The sequence below is a fragment of the Rhea americana genome, unplaced genomic scaffold (assembly GCF_003343005.1).
Source record: "Rhea americana isolate MKP2758 unplaced genomic scaffold, rheAme1 scaffold_5, whole genome shotgun sequence".
Taxonomy (NCBI): domain Eukaryota; kingdom Metazoa; phylum Chordata; class Aves; order Rheiformes; family Rheidae; genus Rhea; species Rhea americana.
Window position 1 is genome coordinate 7,589,801 of NW_028186645.1, and position 12,333 is coordinate 7,602,133.

At 38.7% G+C, this 12,333-nt stretch overlaps 1 protein-coding gene across 1 annotated transcript in view; it reads left to right on the forward strand.

The window, feature by feature from the left end:
- The window catches only part of TTC7B (tetratricopeptide repeat domain 7B), a 128,043-nt gene extending 117,198 nt beyond the window's left edge, over positions 1-10,845 (forward strand). Inside the window, exon 22 of the mRNA XM_085317638.1 lies at positions 9,840-10,845. Within this exon, the coding sequence (XP_085173764.1) occupies positions 9,840-10,061 (222 nt within the window). The 3' untranslated portion in view covers positions 10,062-10,845. The remainder of the gene's footprint in view (positions 1-9,839) is intronic.
- Positions 10,846-12,333: the final 1,488 nt, after the last annotated feature.

Consider the following 12,333-nt stretch of genomic DNA (forward strand, 5'->3'; position numbering starts at 1 on the left):
CTAAAAATGTTAAAGGCCCTTTCTTAGCCGGTAGTTAGTGTTGGCTGTTCTGATTTCTCCCTGATGGTGCACGGATGGGTATGTGCATGGCTTCCGTTCATACTGAAAATATCCTTCCCTTGAAGAGGGATCAGTTTAGCAGTGATTATCTGCAACTTCTGTGTTTCACTTAAAAGCTGGGGAGGTGAAAAGAAGGTGTGTTCCCCCTCATCCCAGAAGATTTCTGCAAAATTGCACGTAGATGTCTCTTCCCCGTAGTGGTGCATGGGATTTGAGGAGCAGATGGCGTTTCAGATCTGCTTTGGTTGAAGGGGGAAATAGTCTGCGTCTCATGGAGTGTTGTACCCCTCTCAGCCTCTCTTCCTCGAGCAACGCACAGAGCTGTTTCCACTATTGTCAGCTTTAAGATCTCCTCTATTTTTCTGTTTTATTAAAAACAAACTCTTTCTTAGAGATGATTAAAATGTTACTTTGGATTGATTGATGTTATTGCAATGTTGGTCTGGTACGGGCTACTCTGCTGTAATGCGTGTAATGCATGTCATTAGTCTTACACTTCGCTATGGCATATGCAGGTACGTAGCTCGGTATGCAGAAGTCTCTTTGGCTAAGGGCAAAAGTAAAAGTGAATGACATGCTTTAATAATCTTTGCATTTACATTCCTATTTAATTTTGCTCATGAAAGGATTGGCCATCTTATACTGCATTCTGACTAAATATTTAATACAACATTTGTCAGAATATATGAAAGCAATATGGATGCATAAATAAGAAGATGGCATTTTAGAAGAGTATCGTTCACTTTTTTCTTTTTTTTTTCCCTGAAACTCTTTCCATAGTCTCAAAAGTTCAGAGAAATAGATGGTATTACCTGTAGTCTTGAGTGTGGACAAGGATAGACTACAAGAACTAGCCTTGAAAATAAAGAGGCTGTCTGGCCAGCAAACTCCGAAGTACTCAGACTTGAACTAACTTCTCTAACTGTTCTGTTAATTATAAATTGTAATCACAGAACCTTGTACAGAAATTGGAACTATGTTTTTTTTTTCTTGTGAACTAGCTAGTCCCCTGACTTTAGACTGATTTGTTTATTAGAGCATTTGATGGGGTTTTTTTTTTTTAATCATTATTTTCAGGAGTCGTGTATCACCTGTATGTTCATTGTGGTTTTACAGAAAAACTTTTATGAGGAAAAATGCTAATATATTTAATTTCRTGCTTAAATATTATAATGTTAGCTTCTAAAAAGTCATGGCTTTACTAATTCTTATTTTTTATTCTTTAATGGTACCAACATTTTACTAATATTAGGAATTTTTTTATTATGTCTCTATCAATACTAATTTTGCATGGAGCACAAGCTTTCAAACACAGGAACCTTCAGATGTGCTAACCCAACCTACGGTCTTCAAGCAGTGGAGACTGCTGAATGACACTGAATTTACAGTAACCTCAATTCCYGTAAAGTCAAGATTTTGCTTAGATTTCAGGTGTATGGGCTTCAAGGATCCTAGGCACTTGGTATAGCACACTTGTATATAGTGAGGAAGAGCCTCTTTCCTCACTTGCGCGCGATGGCTGCAGGCTGAAGTCGAGGGTGACGCCGAGCCGCAGCACCCGTAACGCCGCCTCGTGCTGTAACATTTGGGTGCAAATTTCCAACRTTTGCAAGAGATGGCGAATGCTCCAAATTCAGAGCTGGCCGGCATCGGCGCGCTAGGACTGTGCTTAGCTGGCACACGGTATTCCCAGCACTTGCCAGAGCTGCGGTGATCGGACATTTAAAGGTAGGCTCGTGCTGTTCGTGCCGTGATTGTAGATACAGCCTTTGAAAGAGGCCCTCAGCATAATTTTCAGGTGGAGATTTAAAAAGTTAGATAATAATAATTAGCTTTTTTGTCCTGTCRGTAAGGTGTTTTGTTTGCTTCCAGTGCACTTGCTATAGCAAATTCATTCTTATGCTGCACTCTGGTAGWAATTCAATCTTCATGTGATACGATGGTCACATAAACTGCAAATCAAAATTATAGCAGCAAGATCATGTTATCTTTAAAAAGCCCCTCAAGAGCTTCCATTTTGATAAAGTCAGTGATCAGCAAATAAAAAATAAAAGAAGAAAACACTTTCCATTTTGAAGCTTTCTTCGTCATCAGCTGGGAACAGTAAYGAACTAAGAGGCAAACACATTCCCGTGGGAAGGGGCCGGGCGTTTTCGAGGGGGTTATAAATACACAGATGCACCAACGACCACGCGCCTGCGTTACTTCACGCTGGCAACACAACGCGCGGTGAGCAGCAGAGGCAAAGTTGTTGTTTTAAAAAGCTGTTGCCAAGCAGTAGGTTTTCACCTAGCAACAAGTGTTTTGCAGCCGGGGATGCAATCGGATACCTTCGGATACCTTTCGGGGGTACCTTGGTGTAGGGGAAGGGAGGGGAATTGCAGGCGAGGGCTAGATTCCGCTTCGCTGTGCTGCTTTTAATTCTTTATTTATTTCCCAAGACAAATATTTGTGCTTTGAAACAGCGTAAATCTAAACTGAGGCTCACCTTGTCATTTAGTCTGTACTTAAATAAATAAATAAAAATAAATAAAAATGGCAGAAAATAGCCTTTATTTGTAAGTGTTTGCGGTTGGTCAAATTGTTAAATATGAAAACCCATCAAAATCCCTGTCATCGCAGGCACAGAGCTATGTTTATTCATTGCTTTTCTGATGGAATGGCTTTTTTTTCCCCTTTCAACTGATGCAGCATGTGAGGTTTTTTTCCTCATTTGCAGGAAGTAGCTGCTTACAATGATTAAACATGCAACTGTCTCCTTCCACTGAAGGAATTAAATGATTTCCTATGCAATGGTGTACTACTTTTAGATGGGCATGTTTCAGTATGAATTAATCTGCTAAGAGGAAAATAGGAGCGAATAGCATATAAATAACTCACTGTTTCATTTTGTATTATAAATGCAAAATACACAGAACCAAAAAGAAACACATTTATATTGACCGTGGAATACATTTAAAACATGCGTATTTTTATCACAAGATATGCAAAATACCAGATATAGAATTTTACTTATTTTTCATACACTACAGAACATTTCTTTTTTGGTTTTGTCTCACTAGCACTTCTGTTTCATTATTATAGCATAACACTGTCAAGTCCCTAGTAAACCTTCAAGTTTGATTGATTTGCTTGAAAATAGCAACCACCTTAGCACATGCAAAATAGACTGAAAAAGCAGCATGCAATGAGAGGCAGTTTTGTGATGCTAAAATTACAGTGCATATGGATTTGCTATCTAAGTGTCGCATATTAAGTTGTGTAATTGTTGTGGTCAAAATTATTCATTTTCATGKTTTTTTTTTATATAGCATATTTTGTGTCTTTTTGCAAGTCACTATTCTCTGTTAGGTTGGAAGCTTGTAAGAAAAATGATTGAAAAAACAATAGTGAACTAGGAGACTTGCTGGGGGTTGGATGTRATGAGGTCCATAGGCCTCTTATTGTAACTTTTAACAGTCATTCAACATCTGTCTTGTTCTGCATCTAGTGATACATTTGCAGCTTTTAGGTCATTTGACGTCAGCAGGTCATTGGTGAAGCAGGCAAGTAGTGTTTGTACTACTGTCATTATTAAAAACAAAATCAGTCCGGTTTTGATTTTCACCCACTCATAATGTTTTCTTGCATCTATTGTTTTTGCAAGGGAAAATTTTAGATTTGAGATATATTTTTAGCTATATAAAATCTTAGTTATACAAATATAGACCCACTTTAGAGAACAATTCTTGTGATAGTAATATGGGGGAAAAAATAATCTTGTCTAGTAGACCTCAAGCTTCCGTAGTTGAGAGGTCTTTTGCAGCTCTATGGGCTGCAGGTGTTAAGCCTGTTTCTGACCCTTTCTTCATGTTCGATTCACCATATTTCTTTTTCTGGGACTTTCGCTTTCTCCCAGTTAGCAGTTTCTTTCTCTGCGGGCTTTATGAGAGGGTTCAGAGCTTCAGTCTCTGAAGAAGGTGAAATCAAAAATCAAAATCTCTGTTGCAACTTTTCTGCTATGAATTAATTTTCATGACTTTTGAGAACATCTTTCATCATTCTAAGTTTCTTTTTTTTTCTTCTCAGAGAAAATGAAATTGTTCCATTTGGTACCAGGTGATCAAAGGAAAAAATGTCAAGTGGTGCTCCTGTTGGGAGCTACTTATTTTCCAGATGGGATGCCAAGGTAGATAGACAGACAGACCTTAAGAGAATCTCTAGCTTTCTTACGTAGGAACTGTTAGTCACACTGAATGAAGGAACTGTAGCGATCTTAGTAGTGTTCCTATTTTTTTGTACTTATTGCAGATCTCATGTTTGTCACCTAATGATAAAGCTCTGATTCACTGAGACATATTTTTAAAAGCCATAAGTTTTCTTTCCCCCCCCCAGGGGAAAATAATGAATTTTTGAGATCTGCATTTACCTAAATGCAAATTTAAAAAGTGGCCCTTCTAGTCTCATCCAAATGTCTAGTTTTAATCATTTCTTTAAAATTGGAAACCAATTAYTTAATTAGTTTTTTATTTTTGTTCAGTGTTTGTTTTTCTAGATTTATGTTTTTTATTAACTGTTTAGTATAATCATTGTGACAGGTTAATGTGAAAAGAGAGAAGGTTATTTTGGGGAAAAAAAAGTATCTTCACAGTGAAGACTACACTATGTTTATTTAAGCARTTTTTACTGTATATAGTAGCTTACTGTATTATTCAGATTTGATGTCATGAAATTCTATTAATAAATAATGATTTTTTCTGCTAACTGAAGATTTTACTTGGAGACTGTCAAGCTGCATTTGGAAATTAGAATTTGTTCAAATGTTTCTCTTTTTAAAAATCTTGCCTTTAGTTAAGGAAAAGTAGCCTTACTGTGTTGAAAATGCAAGGGGATGCTATATAAAAACATAATGCTGTATAATAACATAATTTTGAGGCATCAGCTATATATAAAAATGTAATTCCAGCTTCTTAAAGAATGTGTTAATTGCAATTAGTGGATTTATTGTGCAATCACCACAGATCAAATTTTAAAGATATCTTGGTTATCTAGGATACAAGTAGATGAGTAGTGATGTACTTAGGCAGCTAAATGGAGTAAGGACCTAGGGTTCTGTTGAAGTGGTAACTAAACATCTTGTCTTGCCTGCGTTTGACAATTCCACTGTGCACCTTTCTGTAGCCAGAAGGCTATGACTATGTTAAGGGAAAAACCTCTTGGATTTGGAGATTTCAAAATCCTTTAAATTTGTCATCTTAGTTTTCCTTTTTCTTTCAACAAAAATAATCTGAATACTTACCATAATTTCGCTTTTTAATCTTTATATTAATTAGTTGGACATTTCTCTGCATCTGCTTCTGAAGTGAAACTCAGACTTAAGAGAATTTTTTTTCTTACGGCAGAAGCGTCAAGTAGTGGCATCTACAAGCATGAAAATATTATCACTTTTTCCTCTGATGACTTAAAGGAATATGGATATGCACTTCATGGAGAAACTGATACTGTAACAGGAGTAGCAGAAGCTCCCTGGGTCATCTTGACCAATCTCCTCCTCATAAACATCCAACCATGCAAACTTCTTGCGTAGGACTCGGTCTTAAAAACTACTTATTTTTCACCCTACTGTTGTGAGTAGAAGGCTGTTCCAAAATCTCTCTACCACAATTACTAAGAAYCCTTTAATGTTGTTTTGGTAAACTTACTCACAGCCAATTTATACGCATTTATTCTTGTGCCAGCATTATTTTCTAGCTAAAATAGCTTTTCTCTATTCTATTCCCTCTACTGTTTTTATAGCAAGTAACTTCATCTCCTCAGTTTTTTATTTCTTGATTAAACAAGCTAAGCCTGACAGTTTTCCCTTGTAAATTAAGTTTGTAGCTATCTCAGTAGTCACTTTCTGTACCTCTGAATGATTTTTTGAGTGGGGAGGACTACGTAAGACTCCAGACAAGGTCTTAACTATAGTTGTATCCAGCACAGCGGCTAAAATCCACTTTCTTGCTACCGGAAACCTCTCCTGCTGTCGCTTGCRTTGTCTCCTTCCATGCTGGCACTCTTTCACGTTGCCATCCTGTGATTGCCTGCTGTGTCCAAGCCCTTCTCCTAAGTTGCTTGCAGGCAACAAGCCTCGACCATGCAGCAGAACTTCCTTGTTACCGTTGTGTTACCTTCCACTTCGTATTCCTGCGTTCTGCCATATTTCCTCTTACCTTTTTGTTACTTGGTTTTATTATCATTCTTGTTATTCTTGTGTTGGGTCATTAATTAAAACAYTAAATAAGATCAGTCCCCAGCTGCAATCCAGAATACAGAGGATGTAATCCCAGTTCATTGATGCATGCAAGATAAGTAAGAACAAAAGTCTCTATCAATTCAGCTAAATCTTTTGGATGAAACATTGAGATATTTCTGTTCTGTCATTAAGATATTTCTGTTCTGTTCAGACTCGATAGCTCTTTTGCTTGACTGTATTTGTGTAGGTACCTAGGAGATACTGAACAACAACAAACGACTTATGTTTTGACAACAGTGTTTGGGGCCCTCAGTCCGGGGGTTGGTCCCGGCTTGACTCAGCCCTATAAAAACAGTCCCTGGASAGATGTTTCGAGAAATGAGCACAGAATAGCACTGGGGGGGGGGGCACTGTAAAACGATGCATGCAGCTGATGGCAGAGGGAGAGCAAATGCACACAAAATCATTGACTAAATAAAGAGAGACTTTGTGACTCCAGACTGAATGAGAAAATAATTTGCAAGGTCTTGAAAAGTAACTTGTGAAGAAAAAATGTTTTCCTCCTCTTTTTTATTAACTCCTGGGTTGTGCTCTTGTTTTGATGCGAAGCTTGTGCAGAACCTTGTCTTCCAGTGACTAAAGCATGTCCTGATCCCAAGCAACGGAGGATAATTTTCATTATTAGCAAGTCATGCGTGATATGTCCTGACGCTGGAATGTCCCTGCTGCTCCTGGCTCGCGGCCCTGGTGACAGTGCGGGCGCTTGAAGGGCTAGTGGCGCCTCTAAAGCAGACAAAATCCCAAATCCACCTATTTGAGTACAGCAGGTTACTCAGAGCGAGCAGTGTAAACATCACCAAACTACAGAAGCAGACTTAAAGCAGTACTTTCATTACTGGCAATGGTGGTACAAAAATTCTCTTTGTTTATTCAGAGATGCCCTTTACTTCTTGTCTGTGCCGTTTCTGGTAAGAGCTTTCTCTTATCAGAGTTTTCTGAGTTACAAAACCCATCTTTACAATATAGAACTGGCTGAAAAATAGGACTCTGGAATCCTTACAGTGCTTATTCTTAAGGAAGTTTGTGTKCCTGTGTATAAAGAGACTACAGGGAGAAGGCCTTCTGCTTAGTTGTTTAGTTTTTAAACTAATCTGCCCAAGTCTGAAGGTGTGCCCTATGTGCCACTTGGCAGAAATCTAGAGGGACACCCAAGTTGATATGTTGTGATCTGGAGATGTTGCTCAAGCCCATCTCCAGGCATGAATTAAGAGAGACATAACATTAGGCAAATATATGTTGTCTGGTCATCTGCTGCCAAATAGGTAAAGGCCAGAACTGGGAGYGGCAAGTTTTGTTTCCATTTAGGAACCAGATGAAAATGTGTAGTTAGGGACTGTGATGATTTGTATTGATTTCCAGGAATCTTAAAGGAGTGTGCRTGTTTGGGTGTTTTTGTTTTTCCTGCAGAGTTTAGTACAGAGAGCAAGCATGTGCTGGTAAACTCAGTTTTTGTAGATGGGTGACGCTGTGAGGTCCCTGAAGGACGTTGCTGCATGATAGACATGCCTGCTCCTTTTCCCTGTGGTCTATAATGTAGTGCTTAACAGCCCAAAGTCAGGCAAGGACTGCAAAGAATTTAATGTATTCTGAGCCCTGGAATTTTAATGAAGTGATTTGGGATGGAAATCTGCAAACTGGACAGTCGCAGTAAACTGACATCTGGCCACCGTTCAGAGGGACTGACAGCTGGAGGGTAGCGTGTTGTCTTTCTCTAGATGACTTGTTCGAGTTCAGCCCAGAGCTATTGCAAGCAAATATCGTTGTCCTTTCGATGCCCTGCATGAAATGAGCCTGATTTCCACTGCATGGGGTCTTTGGAAGCCAAGCTGATCCCCCAGTCCTGCTGCCAAAAGCAGATTTCTCTCCGTCAGGCCAGCCCAGGAGCCAAGAGGACAACTGAGATTTCGGAGAGGCTCCCGCTGAAACACAATGGCATCGCAGGCACTGCCGTTTCCCGAGAGCCTGCGTGAGAGCAGCTCTGTGCAAGCCAATGTCCTTCACGAGTACTAAATAGCTTATGTTCTTAGGAAAGTATAACAGCATTCACAAAACCAGTATTGATTCTCTAGCTCTGTCATTTGAAAAATCTTTTCTGCATTTTTTTCCCTCGTGCGGAGTAAGGCAGATGTGACATAACTTGTTTGTATTCCCATTAACATGCTTATATCTGCAAGGTTTGGTTGTTTCCTTTGGTCTTGAAAAGAACAGCTTGGATCTTTAACAAGTGGAGAAAAATAGTCTGGCGTATTTGGAAAAAAATGTTATCAATATTCRAAGGATTCACATGTTTAATTAGTGTAAAATATACAAATTGTCAAAAAAAAAAAGAGGAAGAAAGCAGATTTTTAAAAATGAATTAGAAAATCTTTTCTTCAAAATAAAGTGCTTTTTTATACATAGTAGTAGTAAATTTTAGGGTTAGGTGGTTATACTAAGCTGACTGTATGCAAATCATCTTTATATATTCTGCTTTGCTTCATTTTTCATAATTTTGCAGCTGAAACCTACCAGTCACTGATCACTTTTCTGCAGGGAAAAAATACCATCCCCAAAGGGTTACCTGATCTTTTGATTTGAAGTACTGCTCACCCGCTCTGGAAATGCTTGCTAACTTGACACCTCAAAAATATCCCAAACCAAAATCCTCTGGTTAGGAGTTAGTAGTCTGCATATACCACAAGTAAGTGTGGTGGGCAGAATTCCAGAAATGCGTGATGGGCAATTCACTGATTGCACAGAATTTCAGTGCTTTATAATCATCGGTGCTTGGGTTAGTAAGGATTTAAGGGACAGATTTACAAAGAGAGATAAAAGAAATCATGATCCAAAGAGTGCGGGCTGGGAGGGGAGAAGTCGTAAGGTATCTGTAAGCATGTAATCAGGACGCCTCTCTGGGAAGGAAAGATTTTTGGTCATTGTGCATTTTGCAATGGAAAATAACAAAGTAAAACTGCATAACATTTTTGAGATTATTATAATCCTTGAATAATTTTCACTTACTGGGTAATTCTAGAACTTTTCCTGCACAGTAGTGTAGCTGAATATGATGGCTGGAGTTTTCCACTGCTTCAGTCAGCCCGTATCATGTGCCTAGGAAGCTCCTGAGGATGTTATCTACTTGCTGGGCTATTATTAATAATAAATTAATGAGCTTTTATTAATGGTGCAATATTAGTCTCGGTGCAATTCCTCTTCCAGGTATGGAATAAGATGCTCCGGTTCATGGTCTCATTTTATCTTCTCACTGCGCCATTTGAGATCTGTAGCAGAATCAATCATACACATAAGATTTTAGGATCAGGTGTTCAACATTTTATTTTCAGTTGGAATCAGAAGTAGAATTTGAATGGAAGTTAATTTAATAATAATAATAATAATTGTGTACTTTATCACACTGTGAACCCATCGGCTACCTGCACTAATTTCACTGTTGCTGCGTGGAATTTGAACTTCAGAAAAGTCCTGCTCCGTAATCTCAACCGTTGTTTCCCATGTTTCATTGCAGGCTCTGATACTTCACCAGCTAGGGCGCTACAGCTTGGCTGAGAAGATACTCCGCGACGCCGTCCAGGTGAACTCCACAGCCCACGAGGTCTGGAACGGGCTAGGGGAGGTGCTGCAGGCCCAAGGCAATGACGATGCCGCAACCGAATGCTTCCTGACAGCGCTGGAGCTGGAAGCGAGCAGTCCGGTAGTCCCTTTCACCATCATTCCCAGAGTCCTTTAACAGGGTGTCTTGATAAACTTACCTTAGTCTGACCCCTGGGTGAGGAAACCTAGTGTATCAGGCTGGCTGGTAACTGGTTAGTATGAAAAAAAAAAAAAGCTACAGGTAACAAACTCCAGTTTCTTGCRGGGAAAATGGCCAAAACAGTGACGTGATGCAATATCTTAATGTTACGCTGAGAGGACAAAATGGCTAACCAGAACCAACACTCATATCGCCTACACTTTTGCCCTGGTAGTTTTAAAACATCGTTATATTGTTCATGGATGATGTGCCATATTTTATTAGTGATATTTGAGTGTTACATAAAATCATAATGGAATCAACTACCAAATGTAGAATAATATATTCAAGTTAAAATTCAGTGGCAGAGCAGACTATTTTTAACAAGGCTGTTATGAAAACTGTTCTTTTCCTGCCTCTCAACCTCTTTTGGCCCAAAGTCAAAATGTGAATTTTCTGTTTCCATCTCTGTTTTAGTCCAGGCCAGAAAATCAGTTGAGTTCTTTTTAGTTGTTAATAACTGTGATGTGTGGCTGATTGTTATCTCTATTTAGAACAAAGGCTGAGTACAAGAATATTTATATTTTACTGATGTATGCCTGTTACAAAAATATATTAGTTATTTAAGTTTAACTTTTTTATGTGAATTCAGAGTTTATTTATCAATGGAAATATGTAAAAAGAAGTCTCAAATGGAATATTTACCAACATTCCTTATACACAACCCACACTTGGCTAAATGGGAAGATTATGTTAATAATAAAATGATTTTTAAATGGAACCTTGCCTGTGTCCTGATTAAGAACCCAGAGGAAAATCGATGGCTTGTGAATACGGTTTAACAATGCGGGCCCTGAGGCTGGCTGGCCTTGTGAAGATGAGCAATACTGAAATTAAATGCCCTGAGGCCGACTTAGAGAACAGAAGTTGCTATTCTCTTTGCCAATAGTACTGTTATTTTAGATTTCAGATTTCCTTCGATCTTCACTTCTCTTTTTTACTCCTTCCACTCCAGCTCTTGATGGAGGCAGATTATTGTGCCTCTACATAATGCAGGGAATTCTATGTATACCTTACTAGTGCTTGTCTGACAGCAGTCCCCTCTTCTTCATTTTTTTTTTCCTATCTTTGCTTGCTGTGTTTTTTTTTTCCTGCACATCTCCCTCATTTCATGTGAGAGAAAAATTGGCTGGTAGTGTATTACTGCCATATCAGTAGTAGTAATAGTGCCAAGTGTTCAGCAGACAAATATTTGCCAGAGCTGTTCTGGGGTGAGTGGATAAGAGTCATCCGTTGCGTTGACTATTCAGGGAGCGTGAGCTAGGCTGGTCTAGTGTCTGCTCATTTCAAATATTGGACTCATATGGAACCTGGGAAAAATTCCAGATTCCCCATTAGACTGAGTGTTCATTGGTATTTGCCTGATTTGTCACAAACAGTTTTAAAGCGTTTAGCACAAGATAGCAGATGATTCAGGAAAATAACAGCAAATGTTTTTCTTTGGAGCTCACCAGAGAGCTTATTCACCTCAAATGCATTGAAGATCCTCTCTGAGATGTAGGTTCTGCACATGTCAGCAACTATCTTTAAATGTCAAAAGACTTAAACTTAGTAGAGCTCTTCCCTTGTGCCTCTTCCCCCCCTCCCCACCCCAACATTTTATGTGCCTTTTAGGCTAAGGCAATTTTCAAATTGTATCTGCTTAATTCTTAGACCATATGTTCTCTGTAAAGTGGACGAAGACACTGAAATAGGTAGCATTTTCAAATCTATTTTAAAATCAGTTGCAATACTGTCATCTTGCTCATTGCAAAGCATCAGAATATGCCTTCCCCTTTCAAAGTGCCTGATTTGCTTGCTTTCCTCCTACCGTCCTTGGCATTTTTTTCTTCCTCTCTACTTGCCAWCTGATCTCTCTTCTAGTTCCGCTCGTAATGTATGCTGTGGGCCTGATGCCTTTTAGCATTCACTCTATGGATCCTGATTTACCGAAAGATACTGCAAAACCTTGATTGATTTAATTCAATTCTTCTTGGACCTTTTTCTGTTATTCCAATTTAGTTGCTTAAATTTATGATAACCTGTCAGCTGCTCTCCTTTCACATATGTGCTCTTTCACAATATTTATTCCCTTTTTTATTTCTAACACGGCAATTGGCACCTAGCTCTGAGACCAGTCATCTTTCTGAAGATTGTTTCAGACAAGAGTAGAGAATAGGAGAACTCTTTAATAACAGAATTTATCTTTGATTCTTCTCAGTTAATTTGA